General features: G+C 45.2%; 1 protein-coding gene across 1 annotated transcript in view; it reads right to left on the bottom strand.

The window, feature by feature from the left end:
- LOC147692969 (protein SSUH2 homolog) overlaps nt 1-24,794 on the bottom strand; it is a 459,976-nt gene that overhangs the window by 49,123 nt on the left and 386,059 nt on the right. Inside the window, exons 6-7 of the mRNA XM_086939219.1 lie at nt 16,933-17,015; nt 2,537-2,626 (exon numbers count right to left, since the gene is read on the bottom strand). Coding sequence (XP_086795345.1) covers nt 2,537-2,626; nt 16,933-17,015 — 173 coding nt within the window. The remainder of the gene's footprint in view (nt 1-2,536; nt 2,627-16,932; nt 17,016-24,794) is intronic.

Here is a 24,794-nt window from a genome sequence, read left to right as displayed (position 1 = left end):
GTAGGCACCCAATGGTGCCTGCCACGTAGTGCAGGGATATGTGTGGGGTAACTGTTTTGTCTTGCTGCAGGTGCTGAAGAGCTACTAAACATGGGAAATGTGACCGCCACGGTGGCGGCCGCATCTTAATTTGCCCTGTGGGATTATCGCCTACAAATATGATACTATACAATGGCGGACGGACTGAAGTCTGTACGTTATCGTAATAACCCCCTCTGTTGTATGGAGTGGGATTTGGTGTATATAATAGGGTAGACAAATTTGTTGATATTGCATGCTGATAAGATTTCATTCAGTTTTTTGGACCAACAATGCTAGGTCTTTGTTGCCTGGCAATATATAAGGTTTTGTTAGCAGAGCTTTGGTGTACCTTCAAGGGGGAAACAGCCTTTACAAAGTGGCGGGTACCACACAATACCATTACCAGGTGTCCATTACAACTCATGTGTCTTTAGCACACACGTTTTTACCATGAATATGCTTTTACCACACATGCCTTTAAACTAAAATGTCAATATTTTCCAGGTAAGTGTATTAGGGTGGGTATGGGTTTTTGGATGGAAAGGTTATTTTTACGGTTTCTGGTGAGTAACGTTTTTTGAGTGGCAAGGGTATTTTTAGGGTTTAGAGTGGGTATAGGTGTTTGGGTGGCAAGGGTATTTTCAGTGTTTAAGATGGGTATGGGTTTTGGGTGGCAAGAGTATTTTTAGGGTTTAGGGTGGGTAAGGGTTTCTGGGTGGCAAGGGTATTTTTAGGGTTTAGGATGGGCAAGGGTATTTGGTTGGCAAGGGTAATTTTAGGGTTTATGGGTTTTGAGTTTAGGGTTTGTAGGTTAGTAAGGTAATATATATATATGTATATATATGTGGGTATCAGCAAAACGACCACCTCAGGTAGGAAGGGATCAGAGGACACAGCGGGGTCTTTGAAAGCTTCTTTTAATTAAGGATGCAGGGCATAATGCATTTCGGTATGGGTATGCCTTAGTCAGACGACCTTCGCACAACAAAACTTCACCTCCCCTTCTTTAATGGTACTAACTCCTCTCAATTGCCTGCAGCTGTAGTGTACTGTGTGGAACTACAGCCCCCATCATGCAACATTACGGTAAGTTCCGGTGGTGGAGTGAGGGTTAGGTAGTCCTTGGTTAGTTTTTGTAAATTACCCCAAAGAGTCTTTCTCGGGTCCTCAAACGATCTGCCACAGTCTCCAGGGTCGAACCGGGCCATACAGCGAGAATATAGTGACTCTGCTGTCACGTGAAGTCACGAGCTGCTTCCTGTCGGTGGTCCATGGTTCAAGCTGGATGCGTGTGGCGGGGCTGCGTATCCGATACCTCGGGGAAAGAAAAAAGCCCAGCGTTGCCACTGGAACCAGCAAAGCCGCAGTCCACTTATAGAACGGGTCTTCAAAACGCGGCTGCCAGGGCATAATGCATTTCGGCATGGGTGTGCCTTCGGCAGACGCCTTTCGCACAACAAAACTTCACCTCCCCTTCTTTAATGGTACTAACTCCTCCCAATTGCCTGCAGCTGTAGTGTACTGTGTGGAACTACAGCCCCCATCATGCAACATATATGTGGGTATATATATATATATATATATATATATATATATATATATATATATATATATATATATATATATATATATATATATATATATATATATATATATATATGTGTGTGTAAATTCTATATATATATATATATATCTAAGCACACACATACAATTACATTTATTCCAACACTAATGCGCTGATGTCCCCCGCCTCTTGTGACTGCAAGTCCGCGGCGTGGTAGCGAACCCCTTATATTGAACACCACTCCAATCTTCTTATTCGAGGATATCACAAAAAAAAAAGACGGGTTTTGGCTCAATTCCCTGCAAAATCGTGCTGCAAAGAATTGAGCCACAGCCCACCTTTCTTTTTTTTTATATCCTTGAAAGAAGTGGATCGGAGTGGTGTATAGTATATATATTGATATATAAAGGCTTTTTACTTACATGCAAAATACTTTCATTTCATTGTAAAGGCATGTGTGGTAAACGCATATACGTGGTAAAAGTGTTCGTGGTACAGACATCCATAGTGAAGACACATGCGTTGTAATGGAATCGTTGTAAATGTATGCATGGTAATGGCATGCATGAGTCCGTCAATCAACCAATTAAGGTCATAGCTTCAATCTTTCTGTATTCCTTTTGGTCTTGAGGCTTCATCATTATGTAAGAAACTCGCCATGTCCACTCACTCACACATCTGGGATTCGAAGGAGACATTTTCTCAAGTGCTGCAAAGGACTGAAGACACCTTGTTAAGGTTGGCCTTTTACAAAATCCATACCACATCTCAAGATCTATTCATTTGTTTGTATGTGCACACAGGCCCTGCCTTCATGATAGACTGATGCATGGTCAGATACCAAAGGCTAACAAGTCCATCACAGTGCTTTAAGGTTTTCTGAGTTTCATTGCCAAGGCTCAGCAAAGACCGCTTGTCCTGACAAATTTTACTTTTCGGATATGTACTTACCATTTCACTTTCATTTGAGTGTAAAAGTGCAGTCTCTTTCTTCCCAAGCATGTGTCGCATGTTACCCTACCACCAATGCAGGCATTACAACTGGAAAAGAGTATAATGTTTCAAAGATTAACTCGGCTAGCCATTGGCACATGTACAACAAGACAAATAAATTGGTAAACATTTAATCTCTCATCGTCTACCTGAACTATTGTTTGGATTCATATTCTGTGGCATGGTGTAATACTTCCGTGTAGTATCCTAAAGTTTCAGATTGTGGCTGATTGTGAGGGCTAAAGGTGCCAATCAGATTATAGCAGTGCACATTCACCTTTGCGTGAGCGTGCACTTTATAAATAGGCCCCTTATATTGTGTTAAAGTGACAACTGCTGAGTGGTTGTTCATCCTGTTTTAGGTGCAGAAACCTTTGGTTGTTTCCCAGTGGAGCTGGGAGTATGTGGCTGGATTGCAGGTCACTGACCTAAAGAAGCACATAATGATGTGAGTAGTAAATGAGGTAGGCCAGAAGGGGCAAGGTACTATCAGGTGAGGGTTACTGCAGTAGACCTAGAATTCCAAGAATTGCAACAGAGGCCAAAGGAAAATGAATTCTTTTTTCAAGCATCATAGAAATGGAAATGGTGGATGTAGCAAGGGTGTGTAATTGGCAAGACTTAAGGGTAGATGTAATGGTTGTGTGGCATCTGATAAAGCATAACTACTCATACAATCCTAAAGCCCGGAAGCTGTCAGCTTGATTTTTCCATTGGCTGAGAGTTCCCCAAGTTGTCCCTCGGGGATAGTGCTAATTTCTGTGAATGCCTGGGAGGAGAGAGATTTAGCTATATGCTTTGCCAAAGTGGAGCTAGAAATTTTGTTTGAGTAAAGATGAGTCCAGTGCGGTGCAAGTGGTGCTCCTACTACAAGAAACCTGCTATAGAATAGCCTTGAAGTTGAAGACCGGAGTGGGGGAGGGGCTAAGCTACCTGGAGCTTAGACCATTACAAACGCTGACACCATGGAAGATGACATCCCTCAGAGGATGTAGCCACACCTCTGGACGACTTTTGAAGGGACTTAAATTATATACAACCTATATATACAGATACTCTTCTCAGACAACAGCAGTGCCTTCTTTTTTATTCTAGTCTCTGCTCTGAGGGAGCATAGTTAGGTCTACAAATAGAAAAGAAGCCACTACTGTTATCTGAGATGAGTACCTGTAAAGAGGTGTTGTAAATAATTAAGTCCCTTACAGTGTTACCAATTGTAGACTTAAAATATTTGACACAAAAAATGTGATTTAGATCAATTAGAAATAAAAAAGTAGTGCTAAAAAGTTGAAACGCGCCCCCTTACACTTTGACCACAACATAACCCTCAGCCTAACACCAGTCTTGATACTAATCCTATCCCTTACCCTAGGCCTAGGCTTAATCCCAATCCACTCTTAATCCTAAATCTCGCCATGACCCTTTCCCTTAACCTTTGTTAGAACCGTTGACCTTAGGGTGGTTGTTACCCAAACCTTTTGCCTTCCGCCTCCATTTTTGCTGAACTCGTTTTCCTGGCCTTAGGACTCTGTGTACTTCACCACTGCTAACCAGTGAAAAAGTGCATGTGCGCTATCCTTTAAACATTGTAGAATTAGCTTATACTCAATTGGCATAATTAATTTACTTATAGGTGCCTAGTGACGTGTAATAGATGTGCCCAAGGCCTGTTAATTTAATGCTAATAGTGGACCTGCAGCACTATAGGATAACATTGGATTACCTTATTACATTTTATGTGTAATTTCCAAATGGGAAGAGGTAACCAGTTCATGCTTGGTGTTTCTGGAAATCTAATTTAATGTCCTAAATGATGGCAAAGTCAGAATTTGAATAACAATTCTGAAAATGCCACTTTTAGAAAGTTGACATTTTCTTGCCATAGCCAATTGGTGCCTATAGTCTGTCACTGGGTCACATGACTGGGTGTGGGTGACATTTGGGCTTATAAATTCTTCCTAGACAGCTACACACAATAGGAAACTTAGGAGTGCCTAGATGAGCCATGAATGGCAGGATGAGAGGGAAGGGCTGGGCCCAGCACCACTTACACTTGAATAGGCGTATGTGCTGTCTTCATACAAACGTCTTAACAACCTTCATTGTCCCTTCAGTCAGTTTGGTGCCAGGGTAGGGGAGGTAAGGAATTCCATGTACATCAAAGGCATAATCTAGAAGCTCCTCCCACCTTTCAGAACCAGGGGACTAGTGTATAAAAGACGGACTTCAGACATCAACTCTTAAGTTCACTTCTGAACCTGTGGATACTCTGCCAGAAAGAAGGACTGCCGTGCTGCTTAAAGGACTGTCATTCTGCTTGACTGCTACTCTGAAGGAGCTGATGCCCTGCTGTGCTGACCTGCTGCCTGCTGCCATCTTGCCTATGGAGGAAGAATTGGACCAGCAACCCATCTAGAACCCAGAACTCCAGAGTGACTCAAAGGGCTAATCTGCTGGCCTCAGGGACATAAAAGGCTCCCCAACAGCTGCTGGACCCGTCTTCAGCGGGTTCCGGACCCTCATGTGGTGCCTCTTAGGTCTTGGACCCTTTGTGCTGCTCAGAGGGATCTTAAATCAAGCTGTTGGCCTCTTCGTGACCTTGAACAGGCCTGTTCGTTCCGGAAGCATGCCGCTCACACAGAAAACCAGCACAACCTGCCCCCGCCAGTCTCTTTCACAGCAAGCATCAATAACTACAGAGGACCGCCAATGCAAAGCTCCAGCTCGCCCATCCACAACGCATGACCTGGTCTTTGCGTCACGCCGACCACCAACAGCAATGCTCTCCTTGCTCCCTGTGACCCTCTGCAATGGGAACGTGACACTTGGCACAAAACTCGATACAGTAAACCTTCAGCTGGACTAATCTGGGACTGTATCGACCCGCACTCCATCATGCTCGACCTAAACATTTTACTTTGACCTGGTTCAGCATGACCAGATAGTCGTGGTTGGTGTTTAATGCTTTTTGGCATTATATATTGCAGTTTATTCTTTATAAAATTCATGACTCTGGTTCTACTGATTGGATTTTTGTTGTTTTGGTCTAGTTTTTATTATTAAATTTGGCTCTAGTTTTCTAACCTAGTGTCGGATCTTTTTATGTGGTGTTTTCACTGTTCTACTTTTAAATGTGTTGCACAACTACTTTACATATTGCTTCTAAGTTAAGCCTCTGACTTCTCTTTACCAAGCTATGAGAGGGTTAAACACAGGTTCATTTAAGGGTTTGCTTGTGCCTTACCCTGACTAGGAGAGTGGTTGCTGCTTCGCAAGGGCTCACACCCAAGTCAACCAGTAACCCAATTTCTAATACTGTCCAAAAGGTAAATAAAAATAAAACCATACCTGCCATCCTTGACCAACTCCCACCACTTTTCCTGCCTTCCTTTTTCCTCCTGCAGCTCTGCGTTCCGCTTTTATTCAAAGCAGACAAGCACAGTTGTGCTGACAGGCTCTCACAGAGCCCTGTCAGCCTGGCCTTGAAAGCCTTTATGACGTAACAAAAGTGGGTAGCCAGTTTTGCTATCAAATGTTGCTACATCATAGCAGTGAGATGTGAATTTGGTAAAAGAATAAACGATAGAGGCTCTCTATGAGAGCCATACATAACAACTTAGTAGTATGTAACATTTATGCCTCAACTCTCATGTAATATTTTCAAATATAGACTGTACTGCAGTAGACCAGGTCCTAGAACTGGGAAGTCCCCAGAGTTTCAGAAGTTGAGAGAAAGAAGGAAAAGGGGAAACTATGGGGTTGTTGAGGGGAAACTATGGGATTTGTGAGTGAGTGTGGCAGAAAGCCAGACATGTTTCTTTTACATAGTTAGGGAGGTCGGCTAGGGAGATACTTTGAAAGGTGCCAGAAGACATCAAACTTTATGTGGACACCATTTACTGTTTGTCCAGATAGTACACTAATACTAGGGCCTGGAGAGCCCCATGAGGCCCCCTAAATCCTTTTTTAAGGCACTCCTTGTGAGCATTACACTGTTATTTTATGCCTAATCCAATGAAAGTTGCTACTTTCACGTCAGAGGGCATCCATGTTTTTTCATGGAAATGTTAACAAGCTGTGTGCAAGAGCGACACTCCAGAAACGTGCAGAAGAGGAAATAAACACGCTTCTAAGGCACTTTAGTATATCATATTAGCATTTTAAAACGTAACTCATTTCTTTAATTCAGGATTGCTTTCCTAGTTGAACATTTCTAAACTTATTCTCTCTGGATTGTGAATATATTAAAAAACACAGACATAGACAAATAGGAAATAAAAAATATATAGAAATGTATGCTTGAAGTAGATTTCAAAACAGCTTGGCTCAGCAGGAGGGCAGACTCGTGTCTCTGGTTGGCAGCAGCCCTAACTTGCTGTCCAGTTGTGGGAGACTGATACAGGGAGCACTGAGGGCCTACTGAAGGAGATTTACAGTGCATGGAATCATACTTCCCACACCGTCCATGGTGTGGGGGTATGATTCCAACATGTTTGATACCAAACATGACAGGGTTCGGTACAGCCAGTTTAAAGTTGGTCTTCGCATAATGACGCATGGCCACTCTATAGGTCTCAATGGCTGATGCACTTACAACCCAGGAGAATGGACCCAGAAGTTTGTAGGGGTGCCCCGCTCATTCAAGGGCACCCTCCCACTTAGGACCCAGCACCCTGCCTTCAGAATTGAAAGGCCTGCCTTAGGGGTGACTTATATCTTATATACATCTTATGGTAAATTAGGAACATTAAGGGGAATAGGGGGCGGGAAGATATTTTGTTCAAAAGATTTGCCGCACCTACCAAAATGGAGCCCTCTATTTCTCCCATCTTCCCCACCACCTCCTCCATTTTGGTGATGCATTTAATAGGTGTGTCAAAGGCGGCTGATACTTGTATTTCCAATTTAAAAAAAGATCCTGATGATTGCAGGGCCCCAAAGATGCTGCATGAACTTGACGTACGGTTCCCTTCCCCCTACCTGACTTGTTTACAGCTTTAGGTTTACACATTTCGCCCTGTTTTTACTTTTGGGCCTGGTGCCTGATCCAGAAATTCCAGCCAGTTTTGGGGACACGGGATATTACCCATCATAATCTTCAAACTAGTAATATAGGAGGGGCCACAGGGGGCAGAAGTACACTCAACTACAATGTTGCTAGACTGTGCCTCCACTTGACTCTGAGAGGAATCCACCTCATGAGCAGTTAAAGTCAAAACATCGTCCACACTAGATATCTCCTCTGTGAGAACCCCACAGCATTCTTAACTTAAGAAATGATAGAATAATCTTGCTGGTCCTTGGCCATTTATCAGCCACGCTATACAGGTAGGCTTTCATCCTCCTCCTGACACTGATGGAGGTAACAAACAAAGTAACAGAATCCAATATGGAGTCAGGACAGACTCGAGGACAATCAAAATCCAAATTCTACTCACTTGAATCACAGAATACAATTACTAGAAAACACAAAGCCTTAGGGGGTGGTCTAGCCAAGCCTCTTCCAGGCTCTGATGGGTGCAGACGTGCTCACTCCTGGCCAGGTCTTTGCACAGGCACGTGCCTGGGAGCATCCCATGATGCGGGAGTGGGAAAGCACTTTATAGCATGATGTCAGCAGGACCCCCTCTTTCTTCCCTGTGGGCTGTGCGAGTCTTCTGGTGTCCTGGGACTCGTTGGCCCTCTGTAGTGCGGTGAGCGTCCCACGCTGCGGGGAGTGGGCAAGTGCTAGAAAGTGCGATCTAAGCAGGGCCCTCTCTTCCTTCCCTGCAGGCTGTGTGAGTCTCCTGGTCTCCTGGGACTCGTTGTCCCTCTGTAGTGTGGCCCGTCTGCTTATAGTATCGGACCTTGCCTCATTTTTTCGTGTAACTGACCTATCAGTGCATCAAGGTCACCAATTGTGGCTGGGAATGTTGAATCCAGAAAATCAACAGGGCACAATATCATTACAACAATATTGAGGGACAAAATATTGAAAGGTAAGTGCACCTAACTCCACACTACGTACCTTGAAGATGTTATGTTAAGCCATTATATATAGCGCAACAGCTGCCCCAGCAAAGAGGCGTCTCAGCGCTGCGAGCAGCAAGACACAAATAGAGAGACCTAAGCTGACGGGATGGGATAGGTTTTGATCGCCTTACGAAACATCAAATAGTTGTCCAAGCATCTGATCTGGGAAGGGAGGGAGTTCTAGAGTTTAGCTGCTATCTATCTATCTATCTATCTATCTATCTATCTATCTATCTATCTATCTATCTATCTATCTATCTATCTATCTATCTATCTATCTATCTATCTATCTATCTATCTATCTATCTATCTATCTATCTATCTATCTATCTATCTATCTATCTATCTATCTATCTATCTATCTATCTATCTCTCTATCTATATGTCTGCCAGTCTGTCTGTCTCTCTAAAAGGCACATATATGTGGAGTTACGTATAGAAAATGTATAGAAACTAATCTTTAAATTTATTTGTCTCTCAATATTGTAATTACAATATTCCGTCCCGGCCTAATTTGGGACTCAATATTCCCAGCAAATACCCTGTTCACCGTAAACATTCAAAAGTAGTCGCCTCACTACACAGACACAAGACACTTAGTATTAGGAATCGTTTTCCTACCTTTCCTTGTTTCATCTTTAACCCTATTCCCCTTAAATCAATGCCCTTGGAAATTGCAAAAAGGACCAGTGTATATCAGCTCTGGTCCAAATGAAAGTGCTCTTTACCACTGATAAACAGTGCTAAAGTGCTTGGCCTACACCTGACTCGCACATATGATTTACTTGCAAGTCCCTGGTAAAAGTGGTAGAACATGTATCTATGGCTGTAACTTAAATATTACTAGTGAGTATGCAGCACTTATTGTGCCACCCACTTAAGTAGCCTTTAAAACATGTCTCAGGCCATCGCAGCTTATGTGCAGTTTTAAACTGCCAATTCGACCTTGAAAAATACATCTTTTGCCAGGCCTTTTTAGTATATATAGGTCACCCCTAAGGTAGGCCCTAAAAACCCATAGGGCAAGGTGTATTGTATTTAAAAAGTTGTGCATGCACTTTTAAGTTTTACATGCTCTGGTAGTGAAAAACTCCCAAATCAATTTTTACTACTGAGATGCTTACCTCTCCAATAGGATAACATTGGGGTGCCTTATTATACTTCATAAGTGATAACTTTAGTTTGGGCACTGGTAGAAGTGTCATGTTTAGTCTAAAAAAAGTTGCAATTTAAAATCCTCTTTAATGGTAAAATTGGATTTTAAGTCACACATTTTTAAAATGCTTCTTTTAGAAGTTGTCATTTTCCTGACCTAACCATTTAGTGCTTGCAGCCTGTGTCTTGGGTCTTATGAATGTGAGTAAAGTGACAATTGGACTTTGTGTATTCCTCCTAGACAGTGATACAAAGAAGGGGGCTGGTTGTTGGCAGAATGGGACATCCTACCAGGTTGCGAGGGGCGGAGCTGTTTCTGGCCCTACCTCCATTGCAAAGGAGCTGCCTCCAGCACACTCACAAAGAACATAACAATGGTCTTTTGTCATCCTAGGCCTCTTGGAGCCTGGGCAGGGGAGGATGAAATTCCAGATCTGATGGGGAAGTCTAGAGGTTTCTCCCACTTGAATGTTGGATTTATAGAGCGCGTGGTTACCCTGGAGCGTCCCAGCGCTGTACCACTGGGGAACCCGTCCTGGCTTTCCCTGTGAGATGGTCCCTTTACTGGGCATCCCCAAGGTGCAGCCAGGCATCCCCAGCAGTGATGGGGCCGGAGTGGAGATTAAGCAAGCTATTGCCCAGAGTTGCAGCGTGGGACCCCATGGTTAGAGTGGCACCGAGGCGAGATTTATCGGGCCCGCTGACATTCGTCCTGTGCCCAGCCGCGTCGGGAATTGAACCCTGGTCCCGAGCCGGCCTCTGCCTCTGGGTCTGCCGTCTCTAACCGTTGAGCCACACTTCTCCTTCAAATGCTGTCAACAGGTATAAATATTGGACCCTAAGATCAACTCTTTAGAACACTCCTGGACCTGTAGTGGACACCCAGAAGGCCTGTCTTGTAATTTCAGAGAACTGCCCTGCTACGCGAGGCCTGCTTTGTACCCCAGAGGACTGCCCTGCTGCTTTGAGAAGTGCCTTGTTGTTTGAACCCAGGACTACCAGAGAGACTCAAATGGCTAGTGGATTGGCCTCCACTTGTCTTGAGAAACAGGGACACAAAAAGCTAAACAACTTGAACCCTGCAACTGTACCTTGCCTGGAATGGGTCCTGCCCTCCAGGGGTGCCCACCCAGTCCTTGGCCCTTGAAAGTTGTGCTAAAGGTGCCCAAACAACTAAAATCCAAAACTTGAGACTTGGAAAAATGTCCACTAAAAAGTGGTCTGAGAGCTGACAGGAGACCAGGACCTACCTGCTCCCCGATCTGAATGACTTTGTGGTAGCACCCACTACGTTCTCCTCTTCAGAAGGGTATGCAACTCATGAAAACCTTGTTGGCTGCAGCCTACAGGTTCATACTACAGGAGATTTTCTACTTTGAAAAAAGTGACAAACTCTAAACGTAGAAATCTTTACCTCAACTTTGTCCAGGGGCTCCCTGATGATGAAAAATCCTCCTCAGATGCTGCTGACTGCCTTACCCAGTCGAACTTTACTTTATCAGGCATTCTTCAAAAATTCTTCTAAGTCTGAAGGTAACCTGAGACCATGTATCCAAACAATGCTCCATCATGTCCAGTCTTAACTTTTGACTATGACCCAGCTTCGTGCGGCTAGATGATCACGTTTGGCACTTTGTTCTTTTAGGCATTATTTTTCATTAAAATTAAAAAAATAATAACTCCTGTTCTACTGATTGGGGTTTAGTCATTTTGGTGTCAAATTATTTATTATATTTTACTCTATTTTTCTAAATTGGTGTGGGGCTTTTCTTGTGTTGTGTTTTCACTTTATTTCTGGCTTTGTGCTGTATAAATACCTTACACATAGCCTCTAAGTTAAGCCTGACTACTTTTGTGCCAAAGGGTTAAGCAAAGGTTAATTTAGTGGATTTTTGTGGTTCACCTTGACAGGGACTGTGGTTGTTGCTTGAGAAGGGTTCACACCCCGCTCAACCAAAAACTCAATTTCCTACGCTGGGACGCAGCACCCACACTTGTTTCTTTACACTAGCATAGTTTTATGGCATTCCACCATATGGTGGCACTGTATCACTAGTTTTCAACAGGGAACTTTAGTAGCAAGTTTAACAACGCAATATATATTTTAAAACATAATAAAACAAGCATGGTCAGGCAATTCTTGCAACTTTGGTTGGCTTGAAATATTCCAAATTGTCATCTTTGTCAGAGTGTGATTGTGTTGGTATTGACCTTTGCCTGCGGTGGCAGGAGACAACGGATGCTGCGGGGTCTTTCTGAGATTTACATTGGGCTCTGGTACTTTGTTTTTTTGTTACAAATTAAGCACTGCATATAAATGTCTATTTTGACAAACTGCCCGCTATAAAGGAAAAGTGGGCCAGATATACTAAAACATTATGCGGACACAAACCCTATTATTCGCTAAATCACATGGTTTGTGACAACTTTGTGGCTTTTTTCCTATGCACTAAACCCATTTTGCGATTCAGTAAATGTTTACCAAATCACAAAATGGTTTTAGAAATGCATAATAAATCGAATTTTGGAAGGGGTGTGTTTTGGGTGTCCTTCAAATTTCGATTTGGAATGCAGTGTATCAACTGTTTGCAACCGCAATTTAAGTCACAAACTATTGAAAGGTTACCCATTCCTCAAAGTAAGTTGGCACTCTTGCACAAAGGGGAAGGTGACCTCTTCCACTGTGTGAGTGTTAAAAAAGTTTGTTGGGGAGTAGGCAGTAGCCCAGGGGACCTTTATGAACTCTGAAACAAACCTTTCAAAACAAGCATTGGCATAACCGATAGTTCTCGCCTTTGTGACCTTATAAGTGTTTAGCCATAGCTATTGGCTCTGCCAATGTATTTAAGCTATGTTGTAGAGCAGAGTGACTGCTGTGCAGCATGCTGAAAAGTTATTCCTAAACTGTAGGTATAGTTTCCTTGCTAGCGGTCGTTCAATTTCGTCCAGTGTGCGCTCTAATGACGCTGTCTGTTTAAAATTCATAAAAGCAATCGAAAGTGATCCCTTGCAATTCAATATCAAATAAGTTTCAACTAAATCCCAATATTCTGCTTTAAGATGGGCTTTGTTAATCTGGCTACGGGTTTCCGGTTCACTCCAAAGAGCAACCAGTACTAGCTTGAGTAGCAGGTTCTTGACTGTGAGCAACCAGGGAATCTTGTCCACGCAAGATGTTTCATTAGTTCGCGGACACCCACCCTATAGGAAACAAGTGCTACAGTAGACCATAACCAGTGCCAAAACATGAGTATCCGCAGGGCAATCTTATGTACAATTCTCTTCTGGCCAAGAGTAGAGTGGAGTGGAGTAGAGTGGAGTCAGGGGAGTAGACACTGGAAGATTCACTAGTGATCTAAGAAATGTTTGTTCAGTGACCGAGAGATTATTACAGTTTGAGCAGCGCCAGAGCTCTGCACCATATACGATTGCACCTAGAGCTTCAACATTATAAATCTCTAGTGCTGGTGTAATTTTTCTAGGTAAAGTTTTGATATGCTCGCCATTTGACGAACCAGGGTGAACTGTGCTTTAGTCACTTGTGGGGCCCAGTTCATATTCTGTGTGAGTTTAATACCCAGATAACCAAACCCTGTCACCAGTTCTAATGGGTTACCACCCACATGCAGATGCTTCCTGCATCTAATCTTTAGACTATGTGAAAAAAGCATGCATTTGGTTTTAGAACTATTAAGTTCCAACCCAAGCTCCAAGACAGAATGCCTGAAAATTATCTAACAACTGTTGCAGCACTTGCAGTGACTTTGATATGAGCAGGGTATCATCCGCAAAAAGGAGAGCAGGAGCCCATTTTCCTCCTATATTTGGAATATCACAGACATCCCTGCTCAAAAAGCTAACAACATTGTTGATAAACAGAGTAGGGTTGGTGCTAAAACACACCCCTGCCTTACTCCTTTATCAATGTGGATCACCTCTGATAGAGCCCCATTTTCGCCCCACCTCACTAGTGCCAGAGTATTAGCATGTAGTCTTCTTAAAATATTGAGAAGGGGGGCTGGCACTCCTATGTTTTCTAGGACTTCCCACAGTTTCTCTCTCGGTGCCATGTCAAAAGTGGCACGCAAATCCACAAAGGCAACATTTAATTTGCCCATGCGGATTGTCACTTCCCTCCAAAAAATACACATAAAGCGGAAGATTTGATCTAGGGTGCTCACTTGTGCTCTTAAACCAGCCTGCCACTCTGAGATAATATTACCCTCTCTAATCCAATCTTGGAGGTGGGCAAGGACCTGTTTACAAAAGATTTTTTGTAGTGAATCAATAAGGCTAATAGTCCTATAGTGCAAAGGAAGTGCACTGTCCCCCTTCTTAAAGACAGTCTTTGCCAACTTCCACGAGTGGGGTATTTCCATGCCTGAAAGGATACTATTAGAGAGTAAGTTGATATATGGTCCCTAAGTTTTTAGATCTTCCTTCTGTAGATCATTAGGTATCCTATACGGTCCCGGGGCACGTCCCGAAACACAGGAGCTAATTGCTATTTCTGTCTTGCTGATTATAAATTGCAGATCATTAGGCTCAAAATGATCCCTATTCACAACTAAGGTGTCTCTGTCATGTTCCAACCTATGATTGCCTGAGTTCAAGTGGCTGAAGTGTGCAACCTACTCCTCTGGCTGAATACAAAAGGCAAGTACAGATTTGTCCCCCCTGGTGACAAGAGTTTCACATTTCCAGAAGTGTCCCTGTTTGCCAAGGCATCATGCAGATCCGACCATATTGAATCTTCCCACGCCCTTTTTGCATTAAAAATGACAGCCCTGTGATGTGCTCTAGATTTGGAAATCTGCACCTGTGATTTACATTTAATGGCCGCTAGAAGCTCATCTTTCGCCACTCCACAGGCAATATAGTACCAGGACTCAGTTCTAGGACAGGTTTTCTTCTTGTTTCTTTGCTTACCCAGGACATCCCTTATTGTCACTGCTAGCATCTCATGTGTAAGTAACATCTTTTCATTTCTCACCGAGGTGGGAAGAGTGGACAAGTGATCAAAATCGGCGTGGCATTATAGGGACGCTTATGCACAAGCCTCACAGTGCTTTTCAGGAGCTAACCTCACAGCGCAGCTAGTTCAGAGCGATGTTTATTTACAGCCTTCCAAGTGCTCTGGATGTGAAGCTCTGTTTCTGCTGGTATTTGCAGTTTTGTTTTACACACAATATTGACATAGAACTAACCCAACATAAGCTACTGTGTAGGTTGCCCTCACTGTGTTGGTTATTTGTCGACTGGCCTCACAGTACTGTTTATGTGTATGTCAGTGCTGTTATGTCCAGACCATGAAGTAATGCCTTTTTGTAGCAAACAGTGTTGAATATGTCTATAAATATAGAATTTCATTTATTTATACAGGGGCCGATTTACAGAACTAACTTAAGACAAAATCCTAAACTTACTGCTTTTGGTATTCACAGAAATTAGGATTTTGTCTTAAGTTTGTCTTAAGACAAATTTAAGACAGACTTAAGACAAAATTAAGACAAACTTAAGACAAAATCCTAACTTAACTGTGTCTTAAGACAAACTTAAGACAAAATCCTAACTTCTGTGAATACCAAAAGTAGTAAGTTTAGGATTTGGTCTTAAGTTAGTTCTGTGAATCGGGATCACTGTGTTTTATACCAGATATTGAACACTGTACGGAAACAAATGCAAAAAAGTTAATTGCCCAGGGTCACTAAGTGCTGTCCGACAGGAAAGACAGGATTTGATCTTAGAGCTGATGGATGACACTCGGACACATACATCACTAGGCCATAGTGCTCCTATAATTCCAAGCAAGTATCATAACGTTTGACTAAATAAAAACGTCCCTTCAGTCCTAACGTTATATGACTTTCAATGCACTTAAATAATTGCCTGATAATTGTGAAGTGCCTTTACTGAGCAACACCAGCTACAATGGTGTACTTATGTGAATAATCACTTTTAATTAATAACCACTATGTGGAAGGCTGTGCAAAGAATTTCCTCTGTGTATCTGGGTCTGCTTCTTGCTGGTCCTCGGTACTTGCAAGAAGGATACTGTGGTTTGAGACGCAGAGCAGTGAGAAGAGTATAAGAGACAGCCCATGCATCGTCCCCGGCCACCCTAAACATGTCTACATCCTGTCCTCACAAGCTGCTGGCAGCGTCCACACTTCTGCCTGAAATAAAAAAGTGTGCAAGCACAGCTGAGTCAAACAAGAAAGGAGTGCACAAAGGACCTTACATTTAAAAAGGAACACCCTAGTAATGGGGCCAGTCGCCTGGGAGGGTCAGAAACACTAAAAGGTGGGACCAACTAAACTTATCCACCAAACAAAAGCAGCGCTTTCTGAAGGGCACTAACAGCAGCCTACAGAAAAGAAGGGCGGTGCTTCACATCCATATTCAAACACTACAGGCCTCGCAGAGCAGCGCATGCGCGCTGCTAGGCTCGACCTAAAAAGGAATTTGTTTTTCAGTTAGATGCAGTCCTGTTTCATTTAAGGAAATGGGGATGCATTTTAAAACAGTTTACTTTATTTAAATGTGATTATAGACATGTTGGCCTGCTGGCCCCAGGAGGCCATCATCCCTGTGAAAGCTTTGAAACAGAGTAAGTTGCAATTTGTGACAATCTATCTCATTGATATTCATTATATGGGTCGGAAGGGGACCCACTCCAAAAGATGTTTTTGTGAACTGATCTAATAATACGTAGGTCACTTCACAAAATCTCATGACATTCAAAAAAATGTCTTCATGAAATTTGCGACCAGTGTTTGCAAATTCAATTTTGGTACTTCTAGCCCAACATCCTCAGTAAATAAGTTGTGGGCAAGTCCTGCAGAGAGAAAGAACTTATCCCTTTTTACTAACAACTTAGACGGAACTTTGGAAAATGTGAGAAAAGCAGTCCATTTTCTAGGGCACTGATAGTTTGATGAACTAATCAACATCCAAATAGTTCAACAATCTCTACCTACTGTAAGTTTACCCCCTTCTGAGATTCTTCTTCCTGTGTTTCTGAGGGAAAGGCATCTTCTTGGTTCTGTTTTTCTGTGATATGAATCTAGGTTTTCCATGAACAGTGAGAGCGCTCTGAATGTACTCATTTGAGATGTTGGAACATTGTGCAATATGCAAGACTTGATTATAAATTTTCTGTCTGCAATTAATTGTGGCTTACTTACATTCTCCTTCTACTTCCTGTGCAACCAATGCACATGTTTCCATTGAAATCTCTTCCTGAACCTCCGCATGAGAAACACATTGCCTGAAATTAAAATAAGAAGACATCAACATAGATGCAAGTTTATGTTGTAGTGACAAAGGGCCATATGTATGAAGCTAATTTTTATTCGCAAACGCTGCGAATCGCAAAAAACAGCATTTGCGAATAAAACTTCGCTATTCGGAATGTATGTAGCCAACTTTCAATGCAAAATAAGAAATCTCAAAAAATAGCGATTCCTTACGTTGCGAGAGGCAGAATTCAGCGATTTTCCATGCAATTCTTTATTTTGCGATTAGCTAAGTTTGCGAATTTCACAAATCGGGTAATCGCAATGAAATGCATCAGAAAATCGCAATTTGCTAATTCTGGAAAATCGCAATTTAGAGAATCGCAATTACCACCAAGTGGGAGCAGGTGGTAACCAGGTGCAAAGTATAAAAGTAGGCCCACAATGCAACTGACTTTTTCCACAATGTCTGGGCTTTACGTGATAGCGAGGAGGCTGCGACTGAGAGCTGCTGCACAGAGGATGAGACGCCAGGAGAGGATATTCCGTGCGCGCATTTCCATCTTCCAGCGCACAGAGGAGGAATCTACACAGACTACAGACTGGATGAAGAGAGTATCCTTGACTTAATTGAGGAACTCAAACCCTTCCTTGAACACCCCACACGTAGGACACAATCCATCCCTACCCACATCCAGGTCCTGTGCTCCCTGCACCTCTTGGCATCAGGCAGTTTCCAGGGGGTGATAGCCTCAGCAGGAGGGGTGTCACAAAGTGCACTTTCGCGCTTTTTCCATGCATTCCTTGATGCCATGGTACAGAGGATGCCCCACCACATTTACTTCCCAAGCACCCCACAGGCACTAGCCCAGACCAAGCAGGACTTCTATCAGATTACCCAATTCCCCCACGTCATAGGATGCATTGATGGGACGCACGTTGCAATATCCCCCCATCCCATAATGAGTACGTCTTTAGGATTCGTAAATCTTACCATTACCTGAACATACAAGTGGTGTGTGATGCTAAACACATCATCACGGACATTGTAGCGAGATATCCTGGCAGCACGCACGACTCATACATCTTACGCCACAGTGGGATACACCGTAGACTCACTAATGGGGAGTTTGGCGAGGGCTATCTACTAGGTAAATGCATTTGAACAGTGGACACACTTGTTAAGGATCGCATGTGCGCTACAGTGTCTAACCATATACCTTCCTCCCCTCAGGTGACAGTGCGTATGCAGTTCGTGCCTTTATACTGACGCCCTACCTCAATCCAGCCAATGCAGCAGAGTGGCGTTACAACAGCGCACACATTGCAGCAAGAGGCACCATTGAGAGGACATTTGGGATTCTCAAAAGCAGATTTAGGTGCATACACAAGAGTGGAGGGGCACTGCAATACAGCCCAGAAACCTGTTGCAAAATAGTGGTCGCATGTGCCATCTTGCACAACATCGCCACCAGGAAAGGCACACCGGTGGAGGTCCGTGAATCTGACACATCAGATGTGGAGGGCCCAGCTCCAGGACGCATGCCTGCCGGTTTAGCTGGTGCAGCTGCTGGGCGCCTGAGGCGGGATGAGATTACACGCAACTATTTAGGTAAGAAAAAAGACACAATGCTAAATTACAATTGTCAGACTGTGTTTTTAATCCTTAACATCAGGTTTGTTAACGTCACACAGGCTGAGTGAAAAACAATGTCCTTCATAATGCTTGCTTCATAATGTCCAGCACATGTTGATGCACAGTTCAAGTATCCCTTCATGGGCAAGTGTCCATGCGCAGTGGTTAGCTGCACCCATCCGGTGGTCCCATGTATGTGTCCTTACAAGCGGCGCTGGCGGGAGGAAGCTCCTGTTTGGGGATGCACAGTGCCTCCTTCACTTGTTTCAGTGGCCCTACCGTTACGTCCACTACGGCGCCTATCCATGGTTGGTGGGGGGGGGGTGGCGCTGCTCCGTACTGATAGGGCATCCTCATCAGTTGGAGTTAGGACTCCTGGCCCTGTAGTGCGGATTGCGCGCAGCTCATCTACAGTCGTAGAGATTTGGAGCAGGGCCCTTACCACGTCCTGGTTGTTGTGCGCCATCTTGCGCTGCATGCAGATGCTGCATCTAGCAAGAATTTTGTTGGAAGAGGCCAGGTGGTTCACCGCACGTGTGTATAGGTCCAGCCGCTGCATCTCCCCACGCCTGGCTGCACGGTCAGCCCTGAGTTCGCCACAGAGTGCCTCCATAGCACATTTAATGCTCCTGTAGCCTGCCCTGACTTCCCTTTGTAGTGACTTGATATTTTTTGCTTGAAGGCGCTGTACCTGCAACATGTTCAATTCAAGCCCGGCAAACACGGACCCATCCCCTGGATCTACACCACTTGTGGCAGCACAGGACCTGCGCCTGTTTGGGACATCTGGCATTTGCTCTGCACGGTGGCGCTTTTGTGGTTCTGGCTGTGTGTCATTGGTTTGGGCAGCGTCATCAGTGTCCTGGCCCTCGTCCTCCAAAGGGGGTAGTGGTCTCACAACAATCCTCCTGCGGCGCTTGGAAGGGTTCACTGGACTAGCCTCGTCCTCACTTTCATCCTCCTGCACAGCTGCTGGTCTGGAATTGCCATGTCTCCCACTGCCTGTTGCCTGATTTGCATTAGATGCTGTGGACGTAAAAGCACACATTTAATTTCTGTTCTGACTACCACTTGACAATAAATAAATTTCACTTCTTGGGATTACATGTATCTTGTTTTTCACTTTCCTGATGCGCACATGCATTTGGGGACTGGCTGGGTGTAAATGTACAAGTGTGAAGTGCATGTGACTACATCTCCCAGAATGCATTGCAGTGTGTGTTTGTGGACCTTCACTGGATTACTACTTTCATCCTGCCCCAGGCTCGCTGTTGAGTGCATTGGGGTAGTTGGGGAGGGGTCAGTGGTGTGATGGCATGCCTCTTACCTTGTCCTGGGGGGGTCGGAGCTGTCCAGGTCAGCCACACCCATTACGCTCTGCGGAAGAAGTGTTGCCTCCAAAGGTGTTGAGTCTGTGGCAGTGGAGGTCCCTGCACCAGTCTTCCTTGCTTGCTCCAACCTGGTAGCCACCTTCTCTTTGGAGCGCTGGCGCATGTCATACCAGCGCTTGCGCAGGTCCTCCACACTCCTCTGTGTCACCCCAACAGCATTCACCTTTTCTTGGATGTCTGCCCATATGCGCCTCTTCCTTGTCTCAGGCACCCTCAGAGATTTTTTTCCAAAAAGCATCTCATGGCTTGTAACCATTTCCTGAAGCTCTGCTTCCGAAAACTTTTGTTTTCTCTTCCTCTGATTTTCTGCCTGCTGCTGCTGGGGGGTGTCCTGGCTGGGCATGTCTCCTATGTCCTGCATCTTCCAAATCCACTACAGTGTTCCCTCACAAACACTCCTTCACTATGTGAATCAGGAACTCAGGTGCAGCATGGGTAGTCGCACTTCCTGGTTGTGATGTCATCAAGCTGCATCTGGGTTTCATATAGGCAGATTCGCGAAATTCGCAATTTTGCGATTTTTCCTGTTAAGGAATCGCAAAATTGCGATTTTTTAGCTTACAAAATCGCAATTGGGGGAATCACACTATAATTAGCGATTTTTAAGGAATTGCTAATTTTCTGCGATTTCTTACATACATACCAATTAGCGATTCTGAAATAGCGATTTCTTAAAAATCGCAGTTTCAGAATCGCTAACTGGTACCTTGATACATATGGTCCTTAGAGTCCTATTTAGAGTTTGACGGTCTTTACCTAAGCCACAGCAACCCCTATAAAGGCACTTAGGGACCTATTTATGACTTTTGTGGTTCAGGGCAGCGCATCAAGTCACCTTGCTACACTGTGTCACTGGGAAAGGGCAGGAATGCACTGGATTTATCCAATACGGCACATTTCTGTCCTTTCCCGTTGCTCTGGTGCCCTTTTGGCAGCCTTGCACCAATGCAGGCACCCTTGCACCATGGTGCAAGGGTGCATGTGTTGTAGGCAGGATTGTTTTTGTGCAGGAAGAGTACCTTTTTGCACAAAAGCACTCCTCCTTTCTTCACAAAAACACTCCTGAGAGGTTTTTCCCACTTTCTGTGTGTTGCAGAATGCAGCACAGTTAGAAAGAGGAAAAATTTGGAGAAATAAAGATATTTCTCCTCCTGACGCCTCTCCTGGGGAGGCGTATAGTTTTGGCGCATTCCCAGGTGTACCTGGTCTTGTAAATCTGGGTGTGCGCCAAAATCCATCAATGTTGCATGGGAACACCCACACAGCACCCAGGGCAACACCTACCTGGCGCATAGTAATGCTACACAGCAATTTGCATTGCATTTCATTACTTGAGATTTAGCAAGCCACACAGGGCCATGCAAGTTGGCCTTGAGTGGCTTCATAAATATCATCTTACATTTGCATCGCTCTTGCACCATGTTGTGTGGTGCAAGAGGGACTCTGTGCTGAATGTATAAAAGTGGGTGCAGACGACCAGGAGGATCAAATGAAAGGGGTGATTCATGGCTCCGCGCATGGTGGAGTGGACCACCGGGGCCCCCACATGTATAGCAGGAAGCAGATGGGTGAGTAGAAGGAGTTGGAGGTTACTGTACCCTGATGTACTGAAGGCCTCCACACTGGATTGACTGCCTTTGCGTTGTGCAGGCCAAAGCTTGTAGAATACCACCAGGAACAGGAGGCGCTAATACCAAGGCCTTCACAGTAGTAGATATGATTAGGCTGCACGGGGAGACAGCAGAGTGGACTACTGCTAACTTTGGGGGTGTACCTGGGTCCTTTCCCCACCCTCTCTTCCACTGAAGAGGGGCGACACCACAGCTGGCGCACAGGTCCTGCGCTGCATGGGCTCCCTGTGTGCCTGGAAACCTGGAGACTGGCTCCTTGTCTGCCGCATTTACCTCTGCATCCGCAATGTTCCAACCCATGCAAATCATTGAGGGGCCCCTTGGGAATGTGAACTATCGTGGGGTAACTCCCTTGGATGCTGCGGCTGTGCCCCCCAGTCGTTCCCGAGTCCTTCCCCTGAGCTACGGGTGATCCACACCCACAGGAGCCAACATGCACTATGCCCCCATTATAACTAAAATATTTTCCACTAAGAGCCCACTGTGCCTGCATGATATACCTGCTCACTGACCCACTCTTTCTGCACACCTGCTTTTTGTCGGGCTAAGCAAGTGCCCAACTGAACTTCAGTGTGGGTCTTTACAGGTGATTTCAGATTGCACACAATTGGACCACTCTCTACTCACTGCCCGGTTCTTTTGAGGACCCCTTCTAAAGTGACAACGAGCGGTTCGCCACAGTTGCATGAGTATCGGAGCCTTTCCCCCCAATGTTTCATACTGACTCCTGGCTGTGATGAAGCCCAAAAACACCAAACCTCAGTCAGTGGGAGGTGGCGCTGCTGAACTGGACTAGACACAGGGGGACAAGACCCTCAGTAGCATGCAACATCTTGAAAGGACTCTCCAGACGCACTAAGCACAATACGACAATGTACTCCAAGCCGTCTTAGACACTAAAACCTCTCTAGAGGCCCACATTGACTCAGTTCCCATAGAGTTAAACTTACTGAATGCTGATCATCGTAAATTGACGGACCGGGTAGACTAAACTGAGTCTGTACTGGCAGCTCTGCATTCCTCAAACAAAGATCTGCAAGTGCACCTACAAAAGATGGAAGAGAAAGTTGCCCTATTGCACCGCAGGGCAGAGGTAGCTGAGGGCAGGTCAAGGCGCAACAACATCTGATGCCTGATGGGCTGTCCTGAGCGTTCGGAGGGCCTCAGCATGGAGCTATTCTTGGATGACTGGCTGGTGCGGACTGTTCTCGGCGGCAAGTGAGTCCCAGAACTTCTTCTTAATTGAAAGGGCACATCACACTCTGGGCCAACCTCCAGTCCTGGGAGCACCCAAGTGCCCCATAATAGCCTCAATTACCGAGACCGCGACTTAATACTTTTCCCAAGCTAAAAGCCCATGGTCCTATGAAAACGCTCAGATAACAGCATACCCCGATTTCACCATGAAGGTGCAACACTGCTGTGTCTCATTCTTACGAGTCAAACAATGCCTCAGAGACTTGAACTTTAGATACATGCTTTTGTTTCCTGTTAAGCTACGTGTCATCGATGAGGACACAACCCACAATATTTCATTCACCTGAGGACGCCTGGACATGTCTTCATGCAAAGAACCTGATTGAATCAACATCCCCGGAACAGCCCAAGCAGGCTTGGCTACAGCTCTTCTGGAAGGGGAGCCATTGGAGGTCCTTCAGGTGCTGGGTGATGTGAGTCTTCTGGGCAGGTTGAGGACCAGTCTGGCTGCTGCGTTATGGATCGTGCCTGCATAGAGTGTGCTGCTGTAATCCAGCAGGCTGGTGATGAGGGCCTGTGTCACCGTTCTCCTGGTCATGATGGGGAGCCACTTTGCAAGACTTTGCGAAGCGTGTGGAAGCAGGTTGAGGAGACGGCATTGGCCTGATGTTTCACAGAGAGTTTGCTGTCCAGGCTGATGCCGAGGTTGCAGGCGTGGTCTTTCGGAGTTGGGTTGGGTTTGTGTTCCGATGGCCACCCGGAGTCATTCCAGCAGGCAGTGTGTTTGCCGAAGATTAGAACTTCAGTTTTGTCTGTGTTGAGCTTTAGGCACTTGTTCTTCATCCGGGCTGAGACTTTCTTCATACAGTTGTGGAAGTTGGTCTTCACCAAGGTGGGGTCTGCTGAGGGCGAGAGGATGAGCTGGGTATTGTTGGCGTAGGAAATGATGTTGATGTCATGCGATCTGACGATGTTGGATGACGGGAGCAGTGGGATTGGATGGTAGTTCTGTAGCTTACTGGAGTGTGCAGACGGTTTCTTTAGGAGGGGTCTCACCTCTGAGTGTTTCCTGGTGTTGGGAAAGGGGTCAGTGGTGATGGAGGCATTGAGAATGTTGCTAAGCTGGTGGCTAATCTCATCTCTTGTTGAAAAGTCAGTGGGGGCATGTGTCGGTGGGTGCTCTCAAAAGAATGGAGTTCATTATAGTAATTGGAAGACATAGTGCTCAGATTCAATGGCAAGCGGGGTGATCAATTAGGCTATGGCACAGCTGAGGCCGGTTCTCGGTCCTGGCAGTCTGTGTGCGAGGGTCCCTTTGATGGTGATTTTGTCATCTGTGTGGAGCTGGAAGTTCATGTGATCCATGATCGGTGTGGTTTCATCATCGTTGATGGTGCACATGATTGATTCCTTGAGTACAATAGCGATGCCACCTCTGTGTCTGCTGGTGCGGTCGCAGTGTTTCATCTTGTAGCCAGTGGGTGTTGCTGTGGCGATGTCAGAGCAGGGGTGATCGAGGTCTCTGTGATGAAGGTCACATCAGGAGGAGGGAGGAGATGGTGTCCCAGACTTCGAATGTGTGTTTGCAGAATGGTCTGGCATTGACCAGGAGGCAGATGAGTTGTTCCTGGGAGGTCGCGGCCTCCGGGGCTGGTGTGGCGCTGGTTGCTGTGATGGTGGTTGGTGCTGGGGTGGAGGTGGACTGGCAGCGAATGCAGTTGAAAGGTCCCACTGTGGAGCGAGGCAATGCGAGGTAGCAGTTGCTGTTTTATCTGGGGTCCAGGGAGTGGGAGTGTGTAGGGCCAGGGTTCTTGGCACTGGGCACGGTCCAGGCGCAAACTGGCTTACTGTTGGCACGCCTTCGGTGTGGCCATGCAGCGGCCTCCATAAGTAGTCCTTGGAGGTGGGAGGAGGTGGCAGGGAGGCAGGAAGGTGGAGATCAAGACAAAATGGCTG

This window comes from Lissotriton vulgaris, chromosome 9 (genome assembly GCF_964263255.1).
Source record: "Lissotriton vulgaris chromosome 9, aLisVul1.2, whole genome shotgun sequence".
In the NCBI taxonomy this organism is placed as follows: domain Eukaryota; kingdom Metazoa; phylum Chordata; class Amphibia; order Caudata; family Salamandridae; genus Lissotriton; species Lissotriton vulgaris.
The sequence above is the reverse complement of the archived record's forward strand: the minus strand, read 5'-3'. Positions and strand labels throughout refer to the sequence as shown.